The sequence below is a fragment of the Lithobates pipiens genome, unplaced genomic scaffold (assembly GCF_037356315.1).
Source record: "Lithobates pipiens isolate NorthernLeopardFrog02 unplaced genomic scaffold, aLitPip1_a1.2 Scaffold_19, whole genome shotgun sequence".
Lineage (NCBI taxonomy): Eukaryota > Metazoa > Chordata > Amphibia > Anura > Ranidae > Lithobates > Lithobates pipiens.
Window position 1 is genome coordinate 175,604,149 of NW_027507764.1, and position 20,639 is coordinate 175,624,787.

Below are 20,639 nucleotides of genomic sequence, written 5' to 3' on the forward strand. Positions count from 1 at the left end.
TTTAAAAGCCACTCTATCATTGTTACAATTCCTGGCTGAAAAAGGGTGCAAGGTGAATAGAACTAAGTTACAGGTATGTCAGAAAAAGGTTGTCTTTTTGGGCCACTGTATATCCCAGGGTACTCGACACCTCACTGAAGACCGAGTCCAGGCCATAAGACAGATGAATGTCCCACGCAACTTTAAGCAACTTCGTATGTTTCTGGGAATGGTGTCATATTGTAGACAATGGATACCACATGCCAGTTCTCTGATGCAGCCATTATATGATTGCTTGAAAATAGTACCCTATGTACTCACAGAAGCAGGTCATGAATCTTTTAGCACCTTAAAAAGGTTACTAATTTCGGCACCTGCGATCGGGATCCCTGATTATACCAAAACATTTCATTTGTACATTGCTGAAATCACGGGACACGCAACAGGGGTGTTGACACAACAACACATCAAACAAAGGCCGGTAGCATACTTCTCGGCGGCTCTCGATCCTGTCTCTAGAGGATCACCGTCCTGTGTACGAGCAGTTGCAGCAGTGTCAATTATCATTGACAAATCCTCAGAAATTGTCTTAGACAATCCTGTAGTGGTACATACCACACATGACATACACGCCATCTTGTCACAGGTCCAGCCAAAACACATATCAATGGCAAGGCAGCTGCGTCTACAATGCACCTTGCTCCTACCCCCCAATGTTACCTTTCAGCGATGCACTTCTTTTAACTTAGCACAGCTTTTACCATTACAGACAGATTTGACAGGGGGGAGTAATGATGATAATGGTGTAGACACAGCACAAGATACTCAGGATTCTGACACACTTTCGTTTCAGGACATAACATCTGATGAACACGATTGTTTTCAACTTATGGAACAAGAAACCACGGGGTTCGCACATGTCACAGACATACCCATTGCAAATGCAGAACACACACTGTACATAGATGGTAGTAGATTTGCCGATGACAAAGGTAAATATCACACAGGTTATGCTGTGGTAACGGACACACAGGTAATTGAGGCAAAGTCACTACCAGCACACATGTCGGCACAAGAAGCGGAACTAACCGCTCTAGAGAAAGCCCTAGAACACTTGGAGGGACAAGAAGGGAACATTTACACTGATTCCGCATACGCCTACGGTGTGGCACATGATTATGGCCACATATGGAAAGCTAGAGGTTACCTTACAGCAGCAGGCACACCTGTTAAACATGGTGAAGGAATCAAAAGAGTCCTGAACAATCTTCAAAAGGTTAAAAGAGTAGCCATCATGAAGATAGCGGCACACACGAGCGCAAAAACAACTGAGGCAAAAGGAAACGCATTTACAGATTTAACTGCAAAGAAGGCAGCTCTAGGGGAAGTAAGCCCTGAGACCTTAGCCACGGTACAGGTGAGTATGCCCGAAACCACATGGCAGCAGCTAATCGAACTACAGGAACAAGCAGGGGCTATTGAGAAGGACCGTTGGGTTAAGGAGGGAGCTGCACCAGGCCTTGACAATGTATGGAGAGAAGGAGACAAAATATGTCTACCCGCTTCTCTATACCCCGCAATGGCAGCGGCTGTCCACTTACCCACTCATGTCAGCTCCAATTCTATGTATAGGATTGTAAGCCAAGGATGGCTAGCCCCTGGATTCAGTAGTACTGCAAGGAACTACTGTGCTGCATGCCAAATCTGTCTGATTAATAACCCAGGACAGAGAGTGAAAACCCCACGTAAACATCAGGTCCGGGCCCAATATCCCTTTCAGAGACTGCAGATTGACTACATACAAATGCCTAAGAGCGGCCCCTTTGAATTTGTTCTCGTGTGCATCTGCCTATTTTCAGGCTGGCCCGAAAGTTATCCTGTGAAATCAGCTACGGCAAAAGCCACCGCCAAGAAACTGATTACTGAGCTGATACCTAGGTTTGGTCTCCCAGAAACAATAGAATCAGATAGGGGGACACATTTCACGGGAGAAATAATGCAAAATGTGATGGCAATGTTAGGGGTTCAACAAAGTTTTCATACTCCTTACCACCCACAGAGTTCAGGATCAGTAGAAAGAGTAAATGGTACAATCAAGCTGAAAATACAAAAGGCCATGCAGGAGTTGAACAAACCATGGCCTGAGTGCCTAGCTTTAGCTTTGTTCTCTATTAGGTACACCCCAACAGGAAAAACCGGGTTATCCCCATATGAAATACTGTTTGGAAGTGCACCTAGATTAGGTTTATATTTTCCTCAAAGTATGCAATTACAATGTGATAGTTTAACTACGTATGTAATACAGTTGCAACAACGTCTGACTAAAATCCACAAGAGTGTGTATTCTTCTCTTCCAGACCCTAATTCTGTCACAGGTACTCATGATCTACAACCAGGAGACTATGTGTATGTAAAGAAACATACCAGAAAGACACTGGAACCAAGGTTTGAAGGTCCTTTCCAGGTGCTATTGATTACAGCAACCTCAGTGAAATTGGAAGGGAAACCTACCTGGATCCACGCTTCTCACTGTAAAAAGGAGCCAGTTGGCAAATGACAACATGTATCTTTTTATTGTTTCAGTAATTCTGGCTAATAGTTTGGTTACCTCACAGAATAAAATACACAAGGATGAAGGATTTTCTAAAAAAATGTTATTACTGAAGTTTAAATATGCTTATGCCCAGAAGTCAGGATATGAGAAATGTTGGATTTGTAGCAAATTACACCCCAGCACAGCAAGTATACCACTGATGGCAGTTCCTATAAACTATACTGATCTTGCTAACAGTAGCATTAACATAATTAGAACAAATACCAGCGAGACAGTAATGTTTAAGTCAAATGGTCTCGCCTTTCCCCCTGCCTGGTGTTTCAACTTAGGGAACACAACGGGAGGAAATGGAGAATGCCAAGACAGCAAGTTTAATTTGTCCATTGTCGTATTAAATGGAAGCTTCTATCCCAGTAATTCCAGCACACACCAGACATTATCTGACTTCCTCACTAACATTGTGGATAATAATGTTAGGTGGTTAGTATCCAACTTATCCCTCTATGGATACACCTCTCGTTATAGAAATAATATCGGTAATAGATCAGTAGCACTGGGAAATAATATATATATCTGTTGTGAGGATAAATGTTATACTTGGATACCTAGAAGAGCTCAGGGATGGTGCTACCTCGCAAGTTTAGTACCAGTAATGGGAGTAGTAGGTGATGAACGAGGTGATCACCTATTAGAAGCTAGCATGCACCCTAGATATCCCCTCAGGTATCGTAGTAAAAGAGAAATATTCCTGAAGAAGGACATGGCATGGGCTTGGTTCCCGTCCTGGACAGGATGGGGTATAGACTTAATGAAACGACTAAATAACTATACAGGAATTATTAATGATGTTTTGGAGAAAAACTCTGATGACATTACTAAGTTAAATCTGGAGACCAGAGCCATCAGACAACAATTAGAATTACATGAATTAGCAATTGAAAGTATGAGTGCAGCACTGACAGGACTCTGTGAAACTACTGAGGACTATGAGTGCTGTACTTGGATACATAACACCAGCATTGAGGTACCTGACTATTATGACATCATTGCACAACACCGTACGGAAGTAAAGAATTTACAAGAGAAGGCCCGAAATATTGGTCGCGACTGGGATCCGTTTGGTGGAACTTTTAGTTTCTCAGGGTTATTCTCTTGGGTTAAGAAGGCAGCAATGACGATTATAGTGGTGCTCTTATTCGTATTTTTCTTTTATGCATGCTTTAAACTGCTCATGTGCTTTTGCAAGAAAGCCAAGGTAAATGATGCGGAAAAGATGGAACTTTTGTGAAGATAGGTGGATTTAGATCCTTGACATCACCCATCTGTCAGAAAAGCCACTCTTCCTGAATTTTAGATGTTGGTACTGTCCAGGGGGATGGGTGTATACCCCTCTGACAACTCGCGGTCAGGGAGAGTACTCTGGATATAGGCCGACTAGAACTTGTTCAGGTGGACCCAGGGCAAGAGGGAGGGGTGATGTCAAAGGGGGAAATGTAAGGATTAAGGTATGTCTAAACAAAATGGTTGACAGTATGTCTTACTAAATACTTGTATCTCTCTATCCTTCTCAGTAAAATAAGGACTCGTCATCTTTAGTCACGTACGCATAAGAGGCCGCATCAGCCCTAAAAAGTAGTCTACGCCCAGAAGATTGTCTTATCAGCTGATAGCACCCGGAGAATTGCTTTTTCTTTGCAAAAATGTTGTTTTTTTACATTGTTGATGTTTGCCCTTTTCTGTCTATAAAAGAGAAGTAATAAAGAGCTCAGAGTCAGAGAGAGTCAGAGTTAAGCACGGACTTCTGAGCAGAAATACTGAATACCTCCGTGTCTCTTTGCTTAGATAAGAACTCTAACTAACAATTGGGAAACGGTAACATAACCTGACAAATAGGTGACTTGTTGAGGTCACACCTAACACAGCCTTATTCCAAAATGGATTCAATTCATTATTTTCCTCAAAATTCTACAAACATTATCCCATTATGACAACATGAAAGAAGTTTGTTTAAAATCTTTGCATATTTATTAAAAATAAAAAATGAAACATACATAGTATTCATAATCTTTGCCATGACACTCAAAATTGAGCTCAGGTGCATCCTGTTTCCACTGATCATCTTTGAGATGTTTCTACAACTTGATTGGAGCCCACTTGTGGTAAATTCGGTTGATTGGACATGATTTGGAAGGGCGCATACCTGTTTATATAAGGTTCCACAGTTAACAGTGCATGTCAGAGCACAAACCAAGCCATAAAGTCCAAGCAATTGTCTGTAGACCTCTGAGACAAGCTTGTATCGAGGCACAGATCTAGGGAAAGGTACAGAAACATTTCTGCAGCATTGAAGGCCCCAATGAGCACAGTGGCCTCCATAATCCATAAATGGAAGATGTTGGTTGATGCGATACATCCTCATGTCGTCATCCACCCATTGGTAACTATACCTCCATATGTATGGAGATATAATTTTGCTCAATTTGAAATGCTATACCTATATATATTTTTTATATTGTCCAAAGTCTTTAATTAGATATTTTGACATTTTCCTAGAAAATAAATCCCCCTGAAGAGACCAGAAATCGCAAGGGTCGAAATGCATTGGGGTTTTTCATGTGGATACATATGTTACAAATATTATTGGCAAACAATGCTTGTACATAGAGTGATTTTTGCTATGAGTGATGTTCCATGTTTGTTTTTGTGTCGCACTACCTATATGGATGATTTATCATTGTTCATTTGAAATTATTATTGTCTGTTAAATAAATAATTTTTATACATCAACCATTTTTATATAAATTCTCTGCTGCTAAAAAAAAACCCTGGGGAAACTTCCTGTGTTCATTAATTCATTTATCTTTTTTATTCTTTCCTCTAGACACCAATGTAAGGGCCATTCTTCCCATAGACTCCCTGTGTAAAGGAAATTTCTTCCTACAGACTCCTAATGTAACAGCGTAATCTCACTAAACCCCTGTGTAACAGGGTGTTCTTTTCCCTGACCACCAATGTAAAGAGTCCTTATTGTACAAACAAATTATTAAGTTATTAAAGTTATTTTTTTATTAAGTTATTATTTTTATAAATGCGCTGGGCATGTGGACAGGGCTTAAGTTGGGTGTCTTGTATTAGGGAAGAAGTACTCGCTCACAGGAGTTGATTTACTAAAGGCAAATAGGCTGTGCACTTTGCAGTTGCTCCAGAGCTTATTAAATCAGGTAAAGCTTCACTTTGTAAAGAATACCCAATCACATGCAAGAAAAAGAAAAACTGTATTTTTGCTTGAACATGATTGGATGATAGAAGTCAGCAGAGCTTCTACACATTTACTAAGCTCTGAAGCAACTGCTCTTGCGGAGTGCAACTGCACTTTGCAAAGGGCACAGCCACTGTCCCTCACAAGCGGGGTCCTCTCCATATCATTAACTCACTAGAAGCACACCAAAATGACACGTGAACCCTTATTTAAAAGAGATTTTAAATAAATAAGAAAAGGCGGCCACTGAAGGTCACCAGAGGTTGCATCCAATCAGACAGCTGCTCCCTCTGGGACACCAAAGGGACAATTTCCCCTAACCAACTTCACTCCAAAGTGCCACCTACTGGATGGAGGAAAATCTGCACCTGCCTACAGGCATAGTTTACTAGCTAATATCTGATGACTGTTTCGATCAGAATTTATTTAGTCATACAATTATTATTTTTATTGTTATTTTATTGTTGTGTTTATTAATATTTATCTGTGTCCTTGCAGGTGCTGGGATGGCTTTAAAAAGGAAAATATCTCTTGTTATTTCTGTTCTATTTCTGTTAATCAGTGTATCTGTTATTATTGCCATTGCCTATGTTCAGATTCACCAAGAACAGGCCATTTCTCCTGGTCCAAAGGTAAAAAACCCAGACTTAACCTGAAACATTATTTGCTATTCATATGAGTCAATAAATGTTAATGAAGATGAAATTAAAGTGATTGTTCGATATAATGTAAAAAAACTAGAGCTTTTTTGAAGATATAGTAAACCGCAGGCATGTTTCAGACCAAACTACAGGTACCTGCAATATGAGCACCATTGTATCTAAATAGCCGGGCTGACACCATGGAGTTAATTCTCTAAAACTGGAGAGTGCAAAATCTGACGTAGGTCTGCATAGAAACCAATCAACTTCCAGTTTATTTTATTTTATTTAAAATGCTACTAAACCCACAATAGTAAAATCAGTCTATGGGGTTTATTTACGAAAGGCAAATCCACTTTGCGCTGCAAGTGCAGTTGGAAGTGCAGTCACTGTAAATCTAAGGGGTAGATCTGAAATGAGGGGAAGCTCTGCTGATTTTGTCATCCAATCACGTGCAAGCTAAAATGCTGTTTTTTATTTTCTTTGTATGTCCCCCTCGGATCTACAGCGACTTTACTTCCAAGTACACTTGCAGTGCAAAGTGGATTTTCCTTTAGTAAATAACCCCCATTGCATCAACCAATGGAATTGCATTCCATAATATATTTTGGTCATTCAAGTGCAGCGACTGCACTTCCAAGTACACTTTCATGTGCAAGCTAAAATTTTGTTTTTTATTTTCCTTGCATGTCCCCCTCGGATCTACAGCGACTTTACTTCCAGGTGCACTTTCAGTGCACTTCCAAGTGCACTTGCGGTGCAAAGTGGATTTTCCTTTAGTAAATAACCCCCTATATGCAGCATAGGATGCTTGTTATACTCACGGTGGGACTTAAGGGGTTAATCCTTTGCATTGTGTAAAAAAGCTGTTTTATGCTGTATGCACAGATCCTTCCCTCCTGCACTGTCTATCTGGGGAAGGCCAGCTAACACAGGCAGGATAGCAGAACCTGCACATGCTCAGTTGTGTTTTTTATGCTGGGGAGAACATTTACTTGTTCTCAGTGCTAGCCAGGTCACATGACATTGACATCACACATGTGGGCGTGTATACAGGCTGTAGTGGAAATCTCCTTCTACCTGAACTCTCAGCCTTGGAGAAACTGTGCAGTTTATCATGTGACTGTGTTATACAGATCATCCAAAATGGTATATAGTGGCAATATTTTATGTAAAAATAAGATTTATAAGCTGAGGGCACTGTGCGGGGTGGGGGGAGGGGGTGGATTAACCATTTTCATTTTACTGGGTTTAGTAACACTTTAATTGAGCAAGCTGAATTTAGAAGCTTATAGGCTACCATGCACAGCTGCACCAGATTTTGCATTCTCCAGTTTTGGTGAATCAGCCCCCATATCTTAGTGTCGGTTTAGGGCCCGCTCATGCTATAGCAGAGAGCAGCACTCTGCAAGGGCGCACAGGAAGCAATGCCTTGTTCACACTTCCCCACAGCTGTCATCTGTGGTGCAGAGAGGTGCAGAAAACTGCAGTGTTGCATTTTTCCGCACTGCTCCACAGGTGAACTGTGCCAAAAAACGCACAGAAAATACCAATGGCAGGTGGAATACAATGGACAGTCGGGGGTGATGGGTACAGTGGAGGTAATTACAAGAACCACTCTTCCTGTATAGCTCTCTGCGCAGCAGCTGAAGGCCAACTTCTCCTCCATTCCCTCTTGTGGCTTTCAGCTGCTTCATGGAGATCCATACAGGGAGATTGTTTGTTTGTTTTTTTATTTGCCCCCTTTCCCTGTCCAATTGTCCCCAACTGTCCATTGGATTCCCCCTTCTGCCTGGGTCCCCCTGTGTGCTCTCCTGACCCCCCTTCTCTCCCTGCACAGCTTCTCTCCTCTTCCTTCCCACCAGCTGCTGCAGGGAATTGTTTCCTATGTGTTCCACTCACACTGCAGCATACATGCTGCATTTTATCACAGCACACCAGCCCAAATCGCACTGCAATGTCAGGCAGCGCAGCACATTGGCATACATTGCAGTTAATGAAGTCTACTTTTTGTACACTTCGAATAAAGCTCATATAAAACAATTAATCGCACACCACACTGCTCCCTAGCACAGCCAGCAATGCAAAGATTTGCTCTGGCCGCTCTGCGGTGCAATGTGAATTGGCCCTTAATCTATGGGGATGCAGCAGCTATAAAAACAAAGCAGCAGGTCCTAATTTGACAGGTGTGCAGGGGAGTGACCCCAAATGCATACTGTCTGTGTTTGAGGTCATACAAGTGCATCAACATGCATGTCAAATTAGGGCCCGCGGCTGTTTTCTTACAGTTGCTGTGTCTCTATCGCTTAAAGGATTATTAAACCCTTGTTTTTTGTTTTGTTTTTAAATAGCAAACCTATCATACTTACCTCCTCTGTGCAGTTGGTTTTGCACAGAGTCGCCCTGATTCTCGTCTTCTGGGGTCCCTCAGCGGCGCCGGTAGCTCCTCCTCTTGTCGAGTGCCCACCGCCGGAGAAGTGCTCTCTTTCGGGACAGTCCTGCTGCTACGTCTATTGACACAGACAGCAGGGCTCAGCCCCGCCCCCATCATTGGATATTATTGACAGCAGTGGGAGCCAATGGCTGCGCTTCTATCAATCTATCCAGTCAGGACATGAAACACTGGCCGGAGTTGGTGTACTTCCCATTGCAGGAATTACTGGGCTCAGGTAAATAAAAGGGAGGCTGCTGAATGATGGAGGTTTTTAACTTTAATGCATAGAACGCATTAAGGTGAAAAACCTTGAGGGTTTACAACCCCTTTAACATAGACTGCCTGCATACAGCATACAACTTGGTTAAGTGACAAATGCACCCCTTTAAAAAGCCACCACCCCCCCCCCCCCCGACTTCTACTTTTGTCATAAGCATTTTAAATAAGCATTTTTGACTTTTTTGCCATATAATTTCTTATTTATAATTTATATAAGACATAACAAAGGGTCAGACTTGCATAAACTGTGGCACAACGAAAGCTGGAGTAAGAATGGGACAGTTAACCAAAGCTAACAGGAAACTTCACAGGTTTTGTTTCTGATTTCTTTGTTCATCAGTTTGTAAATAAGCCCCTTTGTGTTGCTCAGAGCACATTGTCAAATCCAGACATTTTTTCCCCCATATTATGGGTCCCCAGCCAGTTAAATTTTAAAAGTATCTCAGCCTGCCTGCAATACTTACAATCAATCCAGAGCTGTCCACCACAGTACTTCTTTTCCTACCCACAAGATATCCTCAGTCTTCCAGGTTGAAACATGCTGGGTAAGGACCTGGAAAACAAAGGACCACTATATTCAGGCAGCTCTGACGTTATCACTCCCAGGACAGGGCATCTGCCAGGACAGGCACAATATAGAAGCATGGTATGGAAACGCCTCCTTTGAGTTGGGGGCTTCACCTATGGGAAAAGACCTGAATCTGGAGTTGATTTTTAAAGTTTAATTCTGAGCTAAGCAATCATTGTCTAAATACAAGGGGATGTGTATTCTTACTTGAATCATAGTGTTATTTCCAGAAGTGGCCCATCCATCAAGGGCGCACGGGTGCCGCACCCACATCCATGCTGCCGCCCTCCATATCCATTCACCAGAGGCTTTAATAGGCTTCAAAATAGGGTGGGCTCAGGCACAGAGAATGCGCTCGGAGCCCACCCAGGTGTGTTACAATAGTGAATGAATATTCATTATTGTAACACTCATCTTCCTCCTGGCCAATCAGGAAGAGGGTCTGAGACCGTCACCTGATTGGCTGAAAAGACAGGCGATACTAATGGATGCCTAGGGGGAGGAGACGCATGGCTGATGGAGAAAAGGACACAGAAGCAGCTGCATGATGCCTGCTGCCCACTGCCTGCTTCCCGCTGCATGATGCCAGCTGCCCAATGCCCGATGCCTCCTGCCCGCGGCCTAGATGGGGTAAGTGCTGGACAGAGCAGCAGACAGCAAGCTGGGGGGGTTGAGGTGCCGCTGGGGGGGTGTTTGTTTGTTCCCCCCTCAAAAAAAAGCACCAGCCGCCACTGGTTATTTCTGTATTTCTTCCAGATCTGTACAGTAATCCATCATGAAACAGCTTCTGCACATTGTACAGGAGCTTCCTGACATAATATTCGGTCACTGTAGCTCTCTCTCCTTGTGCAGGATGATTGGTTTTGTATCCGCCCTCTCCTGTAGTCTTCTGCAGGCAGCCTATAGTGAGAAGACCCGATGAGTCCCTCTCTCAGCTCTGCACAGGCTATGAGAAACACTGTGATTGTGTCACTGTTACTTTCACAAGGCATTTAATAAGGCTTCATGTACACGGGACGTTTTTCAACCTCTCCTGAAAGATTTAACTTGACAGCTAGAAATCGGTGTCTAAAAGCGGCCGTTTAGCCGCGTTTACGCGCTGCGTTTAGTCGCGTTTAGGTGCGTCTAGAAGTGTTCGAAAAATTATTATTTTTTTCAAAATAGCCAAAAATTAAAAACCCCTGTAAATGAAATGAGGCTAAACATGAGTTGCCGCGTTTAGTCGCGTTTAGCCACGTTTGATGTTTGAAATGCCTCTAAACACAGCTTCTGAACGCATTTTTTTGGATTCCAAAAAAAGCCTCTAAACACAACTGCCTAGAAACGACTATAAACAAACCTGTGTACATGTACTGATAATATAACATAGAGGAGGGTTCAGGGGCAGTTGAAAAAAATGCCTAAATGTCCGTTTACCAGCAACTGAGGAATACATTTAAAAGAAAATATTTGTGCTTGCGATTCCCTTTTAAAAGAGAACCTGCCTTGATTTTAAGAGCAGCACCAAATGTTTCCTTTCAGGCATTGATAAAAAAGGCCCAAAGTACTTGATTGCAAATATTTTATGGTTATGATTACCAGTAATAAACCAAACATGCTTATTATGTCTTTTATATTTAATTAGTATGGCATAGTGTTGGATGCAGGATCATCAAGAACAACGGTCTACGTTTACCAGTGGCCTGCAGAGAAAGAAAACAATACTGGAGTGGTGAGCCAGACCAACAAGTGTAATGTTAATGGTAAGGATGATTTTTCATTGCCCGCATTCTCCACCAAAAAAAAAAAAAAAGGAATAAATGATGTTGTGTCATTGCTTAATTTCCAGAATTCAACATGGTGTAAAATAAACTTAGGGCAATAGATTGACCTTTATCCTACTGTTAATGGTAACAAATTACACGGAATGAAATATCAGCTAAATTAAATTAACATAGACATAATTCAAAGAGAAATATAATTCCCGTAAACGCAATCTGTTTGCCTCCGCAGGCTAAAAAAAACTAATTAATCTGACAGTATGAACATTAGTGCGCTGTATTTTGTAAAGCTCTGGGCAGCAGCTATCATTAATCCAAAGCCTCCCTCTTCCAATGTATACCATCATCCAGTGTTTTTTTTCCCCTTACCTTGTTTGTGGGTTTATTTTTTTTATTAAGCCCCTGTAATGTCATCACCAGATGAACAAATCTCTGGGCTGAGGGGAAGGATTCACTGAGGCTACCCTGCATGTGTCTATAGACTGTAGACATGTGCCGGATGAAAACATTTGTTTTGTTTCATTTCATTTTGATTGATTATTTAAATAAATTTCCTTTTTGGAATTTATTTTGTTAGTTTCATATTCAAAAAATTCAACAGAATTAGAAAAATTAGACCACATTCGAATAATAATAAAAAAAAAATGTTGAATCGGTATTCGAATTCGAAAAACCCATTCAAATTCAAATTGTTTTTATTTAAATGCAGATTTTGCATTAGACTATTGATACTGACTCTCTGACAATTTGAAATTAGAACAAAATAGAATAAAATTTAAAAAATATATAACCATCTTCCGAAATTCAAATTTCAAATTTGAATTTGAATAGAAAAGATTAGAATAGGGTAGAAAATAATAGAAAAGAATAGAATAAAATAAAATAATAAGAATATAATATATATCCATCTTTCAAAATTCGAATAGAATAAAGTTAAATTTGAATAAAAAAGATTAGAATAGAAAATAAAAGAATAGAATAAAAAAAGAGAATATACTGTATAACCATCTTCCAAAAGAATAGAATAGAAAATAAAAAATAGAATCGAGAATCAATAGAATAGAATAAAATAAAATAAAAACAATATAACGGTTATATTTTTTCTATTTTATTCTATTCTATATTAATTGGTTTTCGATTATTTTCTATTCTTTTCTATTCAAATCTTTTCTAGTCTAATTCATTCTATTCGAAATTAAAATTTCTGAAGATGGTTATATTCTTTATATTTTATTCTATTCTATTGTTTTTCTATTCTATTCAAAATTCTAATTTCTGAAGATGGTTATATTCTTTATATTTTATTATATTCTATTGTTTTGCTATTCTATTCTTTTCTCTTATTTTCTATTCTATTATTTTGGATTCCATGGTTTTGAATTCATTTCAAATCTATTCTATTCGAATTTGAATGTATTCTATTTGAATTTCAGGAAAACTGTCATATTCTATTTTATTTTATTCTATTCTATTAAATTATATTCTATACTTTACTATTCATTATATTGTATTCTTTTTTTCGAAAATCGATTTCTAATTTTTTCGAATTCGATTTCTATTCAAATTTGTTTTTGAATTAAAATTGAATTTCGTCCGCATTTTGGTTTGTAATATCGGATTCATCCAAATTTCCGAACAACAATAAATGATGCAAATTTAAATTTTGGAATGAAACAAACAGCATATGTCTAATAGGCTGAACTGAGGTATGTAAAAAGAGTGCCAAATGCCAAGTGCCACACAGAGAGCACAGGGAAATAATATCCAGATAGAGTTAATAAATATCAAAAATACATTTTATTGAAAAATAAAAATACAAAAATTGCATTAAAAAATAAACAAATCCTGCTCTTTACACCATCTAAAGACAAACACAAACAGAACATCTAGACACCATCCAATGAATCCAAAATGATCCTATATAGAAATATATTTAAGTGCAAATGGAGGGGAATAGCACCACCGGGCCAAGCAGTCATGTTAACTGGATTAAATGAAAGCAACAGCCATTGCAAAATGTCAGGGTTCCAGAGGACGACAGTCCAGGCTGAGGGGACACTACTATTTGGGAACAGTACTTGGGGAATGGGAGGGGGAGCTGAAGTTGCAAAGCTGTGACCACTGATATATAATGAATCTAAGGAACTGGAAATGAACTGAAGACAGAGGGGGTTATTTACTAAAGGAAAATCCACTTTGCACCACTGCAAGTGCACTTGGAAGTAAAGTTGCTGCAGATCCGAGGGGGACATGCGAGGAAAATAAAAAACAGCATTTTAACTTGCACATGATTGGATGATAAAATCAGCAGAGCTTCCCCTCATTTCAGATTTACCCCTTAGATTTAGAGCGACTGTACTTCCAAGTGCACTTTAATTGCAAAATGGATTTGCCTTTTGTCAATAACCCCAATGTGTAGTTACGTGTCTCGCTGTCAGCTGGAGACTGAGTCGCAGTGGTATGCGAAGAAAGCGGATGCAGCTGATCCATGCTCCCGTCATCTCTCCTCGTGGCTGTGCTCAGCATCAGAGACGAGTCACCTGAGAGATGTGAAGAGCGACGAGGCACGGCTGAATATACTAGCCACCTGCCGCTACTAGCAGTAGCAAAGAGGCCCATAGCCCGTGTTCCTATGGCACTGTCCCCACCATAGACCGGAGTGGAGTGGGGATGCTGGGGGATAGCTTGGAGCGGTGTTTGACGTTTAAAGGGATGACGTCAATGTGTTTTGCTGGGAACCCCAAGCTTCGTGCATAAAAAGGTAAAGCTGAATTTCAGATCACACTTACAGGAAAATAAGATTTCTGTGCAAAGTTTAAAAATGTATTTTGCCACAATGCCTTTAGATGCATTGATGAACAAGGGCTTGTAATAAAGTGCCTTTGCTGCATATGTAAAATTTATAAACCTTTTTCTTGGACCTACAGGTAAGCCTTAATCTAGGCTTACCTGTAGTTCAAAGTTGGTTGTAAGGGTTTACAACCACTTTAAAGACAGGTTATACTTAACAGTTCTGTTAAAAGGTACATTACATTCTTAAAGGACAATACCATGCTAGGGTTATAATTTTACTTGCTATGTCTTCAGGCCTTGGCATCTCCAGTTACGCTGCTGAACCTGAAAAAGCTGCAGAGAATATAGATAACTGTATGAAGAAAGTAAAAGATACAATACCACATAATCAGCAAAACAGCACTCCGGCATATTTGGGGGCCACTGCGGGAATGAGGCTTCTCCGGTGAGTGATTCATTTATAGAAAGAGGTGTCCTCCCATAAATGATACTACAACAGCATCAGACATATCAAATCACACACAACACATTTGGTTTTACATTCACAATCTATGAACAGAAAATTCTAGCTCTTATTTTTTTTTATTTATGGCTGCCATTGCAAATCAATATTTCTAGTTTCTCAGCATTTTGTCTCCTGTTAACCACATAGGTTAAAAAATGAAAGTGCTGCTCAAGGAGTCCTTGCCAGTATTGAGAACTACTTCCAAACCCAGCCTTTTGATTTTAGAGGAGCTCACATCATAACTGGTCAGGAGGAAGGTGTTTACGGATGGATCACAGTCAACTACTTACTGGGAAATTTCTTGGAGGTGTGTGAATGCTTTCTATACCATGATATTTGACATCACATTATCTTATTTCAGTATACAAATGTAATAATGTAATAAAGTGTGAGTGAAATAAAAAAAACTCAAAAAGACTAACTTGCCGCCAGTAGGATGTGTTCTTTGTGCTGATGCCTCTTCTGTTAGGTAAAATCCTCCTCCATTGATGTCCCCCCCCCCCCTTCCCCCATTATAATCTTCTGGTGTAGCAGGGATTAATAAAACTGTGGGAGCTGTGACAGAATCCCATAAAGCGTACCCAACTTTACCCACACTTTCTGCCCAGATCCACCAGCCATAGAAGCCAGTACTAAAGCTTCTATTAATGAAAAGTGATGTATAAATGGAAGACAAGCGGATGGGAGAAAGGACCCCCCTCCATTTATAGATTGCTTTTCATTCATAGAAGCTTTAGTACTAGCTTCTATCAATGAAGGAGCTGGGTGGAAAAGGCGGGCATAGTGAGGGCACTCATGATGAGAACTTTTGACTGCCCTCACACATCTGGTGGGGATGGGCGGCATCGATGGAGGAGGATTTAATGTAACAGAAGAGGCTTCAGCATAAGGAACAAATCTTACTGACTGTAGACTATGCCCTTTGTTCTGATTTTTGTGTTTTTATTTTGACTAGGGTTGCACCGATACTAAGCATTTTCACAAGTATCAGTAGTTTGTGAAAATGCACCAATATCTGAAACTGATACTTTCAGGCTTGGTTCTTTCAGCTGACAGCGAGATTCCCCCACTAACAAAAAAAAAGCCGCCACGTATTTAACAATCCAATAAACAGGGTTACCCTGTTGACAGCTGAAGGATAACTGAAGTCCTGGCAATTGGAGCTGTAAAAAAAAAAAAAAAAAAAGCAACCGGACAATGTTTATAAACCACATTGCTCAGCTGCTCAGCCAAAAGATAAAAAGAAGCATTGGGGGTTATTTACTAAAGGCAACTCCACTTTGCACTGCAAGTGCACTTGGAAGTAAAGTCACTGTAGATCTGAAGGGGACATGCAAGGAAAATAAAAAACTAAATTTTAGCTTGCACATGATTGGATGATAAAATCAGCAGAGCTTCCCCTCATTTCAGATCTACCCCTTAGATTTAGAGTGACTGCACCTTCAAGTGTACTTGCAGTGCAAAGTGGATTTGCCTTTCGTAAATAACTCCCATTGTTTCTTTTTGTATCTTTCTGTTTTTCTTCATCTACAGATCAAAGGGATGAACTTTGATCTGCAGATGAAGTCAATTTAAAGCAAGTAAAAATATTATTTTTTTTATTAAATTTTCCTGTTTAACCTCTTATTAACCTGTAATTTACTCTAATCAGCCTTAATGAACACCCTATTCTCCTCCATTTAATTATTATTTTCCTGCTGATTCTTGTGCTCTTAGTTCAGGCTTATGCATTTGCTGTACTCGGTCTTCCTCCAGACATTACTAGGGCTGCAGTTTCTGTTTGATAGTGTTATTCTATGTGAAAGCTGTGCCAAATGTGCCCATTTTTTTGCTTCTGTTTTTTTTTTTTTTAATTTGTGAACGTATAGTTATGCTTTCGTTCCTTGAAACCTATGCTTACCTTGTCGAGCAACCTACCAAAACTGATTTAATAATTGACTGTTTCTATAAAACATAGAATATGTATATAATCATATTTTCTTCCTTTAGAAAAACATTTGGAGTACATGGGTACATCCTGATGGTGCAGAGACAACAGGAGCTTTGGATTTGGGTGGTGCCTCAACGCAGATATCTTTTATTCCAGAGAAGTCTGAACAGAACCCGAACAACACATTGGAAGTGACTCTATATGGTTATAAATACAATGTATATACTCACAGCTTTCAGTGCTATGGTAGAGATGAATCTGAAAAACGTCTGCTGGCATCACTGGCTCAGGTATTAGGATATGTACATAGACATGGTATATGTGTGTGTGCTCTGCCAGGGAAGCACTATGCACAAACTCCTTCTAATGTTCTAATATGAGAAATGAGGACACCTTTAGAGCAAAGTAGGCAAAGGACAAACTCCTGCTACGTCATCAGGTATGCGGACTATGAAGGATCAATATGTCAAAAGCGATTGGTTAAAACCGTGAGTGCTTTTTTTCACCACTCCTTTTTTCCTTTATGCAACGTCTCAAAATAAATACAATCATTTAGAGACTAGATGGAAGGTTTAGTGTGGCATAACACTTGACAGGTAAATAGTTTTTTTTGTTTTTTAGAGGCCCAGACATCAGAAATAAAAAGAGTGATAAAAGATGGACAGTTGTCTCAAATAAGGGACCGTTGAGAGCTTTGGATTAATGGATCTGCTGATAGGACTGGTTAGAATAACACTGCCTTCGTGATGTGCTACGGGTGCCAATATATTGTTCACAGCACCCCAAATGCAGTGAGTTTGCTGGCACCAGATCACATAGTACTACAGTACCATACCAGTTGGTGCGGTGTGTTTTTCAAAAGTAGTGCACACACTACTTTTTGTGTGATCTGGTGCGATTTCAGCCCATTCAAATTAATGGGCTGAAAATCGCACTGCAGGGGAATACACAGGAATCACACAGGAATAGGCACTGCATTCCTGTGCTTTAGGAAACAGCTTTATTGTAAAAGATCAGGTAGATAATGACCAAACTGTACAATCCCCGGGCTAAAATTGACATCATGGAAATATTTTCAGAAATAAAAGTGTTACTAAATCCACAACAGTAAAATCAGTCTGTATATGCAGTAAAGCATGCTTGGTATACTCACTGTGGAACCAAAGGGGTTAATCCCACGTATTGTGTAAAAAGGCTGTTTGAGCCTCTCTTCTCTGATCCTCCCCTTCTTCCACAGTTCCCAATTGATCTCCTGATAGCACACATCTTTGGGTGCACTGTGTACATGCTTAGTTTGCCGTGTGTTGCTAGAGAGGTTTCTTTGGGGGGGGGGGAGTGCATGTGATCAGCACAGGGCCAATCAGCGCTGTCCATGCAGAGGATCAGGAGCCATGCAGCCTCATAGGACAGTGCTTAGTTGGATACTGATAGAAGTCTCAAGACTGCTATATACTGATGATGAGAAAAGGTATTAAACAGTTTGTATTTACTAAAATAATTGCATTTCCATGTTCTGTGTACTGTGGGAGACCAGATATACTGAATGCAGTGTCCTGGGTAGTGTTGGGCGAATGGTTCGGGCTATTCACCCATTGGCTGAAACAATGAAGGCTTTGCCCAATTAGGGCACAGAACATTGTCAGAGCCATGATTAGAGAAAGTAATGATGACTGTGCCCAATCATGGCTCATTGCTCATAGACCCACCCCACACTATAAAAGCTTCCTTCCCAGAGAAGCTATTTGCAGTATGATATCGGACTGGAGATATTTAGAACAGGGCTCTGCTCTTTGCCACTAGTGAGCTAGTGTGCTATAGTGTGCTATTGTGATTCTATTGTGGGTGTAAAGTATCAGTGTAGTGTAAATATCGTGATAGTGCAGCGGGAGTGTAGTACAACCTTCCTTTTTTACTTTAGTGTCATTTTAGTGTGTCAGGGCAGGCTCACTGCAGTATATTGAAGTGTGTCAGTTGAGTTTAGTGTGTTAGGGCAGGTTTACTGCAGTATACTGAAGTGCGTCAGTGTAGTGTGCCAGGCAGGTTTACTGCAGCATATTAAAGTGTGTCGGTGTAGTGTGTCATGGCACTTTTACTGCAGTATATTGAAATGCGTCAGTCCTATTTTACTGCAGTATAATGAAGGCATTAGTGCACTTTTACTGCAATATTTTGAAGTGCCTTAGTGCACTTTTACTGCAGTATACAGGTATACCCCACTTTTAAGTATACAATGGGATCAGAGCCTGTTTGTAAAACAAAAATGTACTTAAAGTGAAGCAATACCTTTTTCACATTTCAATGCATGTACTGCATTGCAATAGTCATTTACAGGCATACCGTATAACTGATTGCCTAGGCAAGCTAGCCAAAATCGGATATGTTGTAGTTCTGGGTCCCCTCTTGGTGCTCCCCTGTCACTTATAATTTGGGAGCAGTGCCATGCCAAGCTGACCAAGATTTCCCATAGACACAAATGTGTCCGTACTCGCGAGTGTACGTAAAGTGAGGGTACGTAAAGCGGGGTATGCCTGTATTGATCAGTGCAGTTTTACTCCAGTATATTGAAGTGCATCAGTGCATTTTTACTGCAATATAATATAATGTGTCAGTGCAGTGTGTCAATGGGTTTGTCAATGAAGAAAAAAAGGCATGGGATTACCCCCCCCCCCCACCCCCAGTCCATACCAGGCCCTTCGGGGCCAACATTAAAAAAAAGAGAACAAGGGCCTCTTCCCCACAACCCTGGGTTGTGGTTGTCGGGGTCTGCAGGCGGGGGGCTTATCGGAATCTGGACAGCTGATGACTCATTGGTTTTATTGGCGCCACGGCCGGCTTCCTGGCTTTGTTCCTTAACAACCAGCTTACACTGCAGCCTGATAGCAAAGCTTTGCTCAATCAGAGCGCAGAACGCACTGCGGAGCACTCAGTGCATTGCAGGGTGTTCGGGTGTTTGGCGAATGGCTTGCCTATCCCTAGTCCTGAGTTTAGTAAAACTTTAAAAGTAGGTCACTGTAATAAGTTACTCTATAGTTCAACACTTTTACATGTAAAATATATGGAATAGTATCTATAATAGTAGAAATAGTAGGGGAAGACTGGATCCAATTTCCACCCCAGAAGATCAAGGGCCCTTTATCATATATACATTTAATATCTAAACAGAGTATGTAGTATTATATATGCAGTTATATGTGTATTAAGAGAGGGGAGACAGGGCTAAGCATGTGAAGCTACTACATTGTTCCTTATTTGAATTAAAAGTGAAGTGTTCACATGTTTTTGTAAGATCAGTTCCTGAAGCAGCCTGTCTGTGACAAAAAAGATCAGCTATTTAAACAGCTTACTAAATCTGAGAAGTGGCAACTATTCTATGGTACAACACAAAGGGGCTTCAAACCAAACAGTGGATTTTTCTTGGAAATCCCTTTAATTTGTATTGTTTCCATTCCCTTTTGTATTTGTATAATTTTATAAAGAGGAACTATAACTATATTTTCCAGTAACTAGTTTTATATATTTTGACACTGAAATGCTTAGTACTTTTTACATATGGTTTTACCTTTTGCTTTGTTTTTTTATTCAGGGAATACATGGACAAGCCTTTGTTGATAACCCATGCTATCCTCGCAACTACAAAGTGAATCTAACAATGAATTACATATTTGGAAGTCTGTGTTCAGCCAAATTACGGCCAGCTAATTACAACCCGGATCACTTTGTTCGTTTTAAGGGGACAGGAGACCCAGATCAATGCCTGCGCAAAGTGTCAACTTTATTTAATTTCACTGCATGTCATGGGGAACAAGACTGTTCTTTTGATGGTATTTACCAACCCAACGTAAAAGGAAAATTTTCGGTAAGGTGCATAGTTATGTTCAATTACTTTTTTATTAAGAGTTTGCAGACAGAACAGTTACAAGTCTCATCTAGACAAATG

The 20,639-nt window shown here is 40.2% G+C and overlaps 1 protein-coding gene across 2 annotated transcripts in view; it reads left to right on the top strand.

Annotated features, from left to right (window-relative positions):
- ENTPD3 (ectonucleoside triphosphate diphosphohydrolase 3) overlaps positions 1 to 20,639 on the top strand; it is a 65,098-nt gene that overhangs the window by 31,543 nt on the left and 12,916 nt on the right. For both annotated transcript variants that reach the window (XM_077491498.1, XM_077491499.1), the window contains 6 exons: positions 6,291 to 6,424; positions 11,339 to 11,456; positions 14,562 to 14,712; positions 14,920 to 15,079; positions 16,762 to 16,992; positions 20,286 to 20,558. In XM_077491498.1, coding sequence (XP_077347624.1) covers positions 6,299 to 6,424; positions 11,339 to 11,456; positions 14,562 to 14,712; positions 14,920 to 15,079; positions 16,762 to 16,992; positions 20,286 to 20,558 — 1,059 coding nt within the window. In that variant the 5' untranslated portion in view covers positions 6,291 to 6,298. The remainder of the gene's footprint in view (positions 1 to 6,290; positions 6,425 to 11,338; positions 11,457 to 14,561; positions 14,713 to 14,919; positions 15,080 to 16,761; positions 16,993 to 20,285; positions 20,559 to 20,639) is intronic.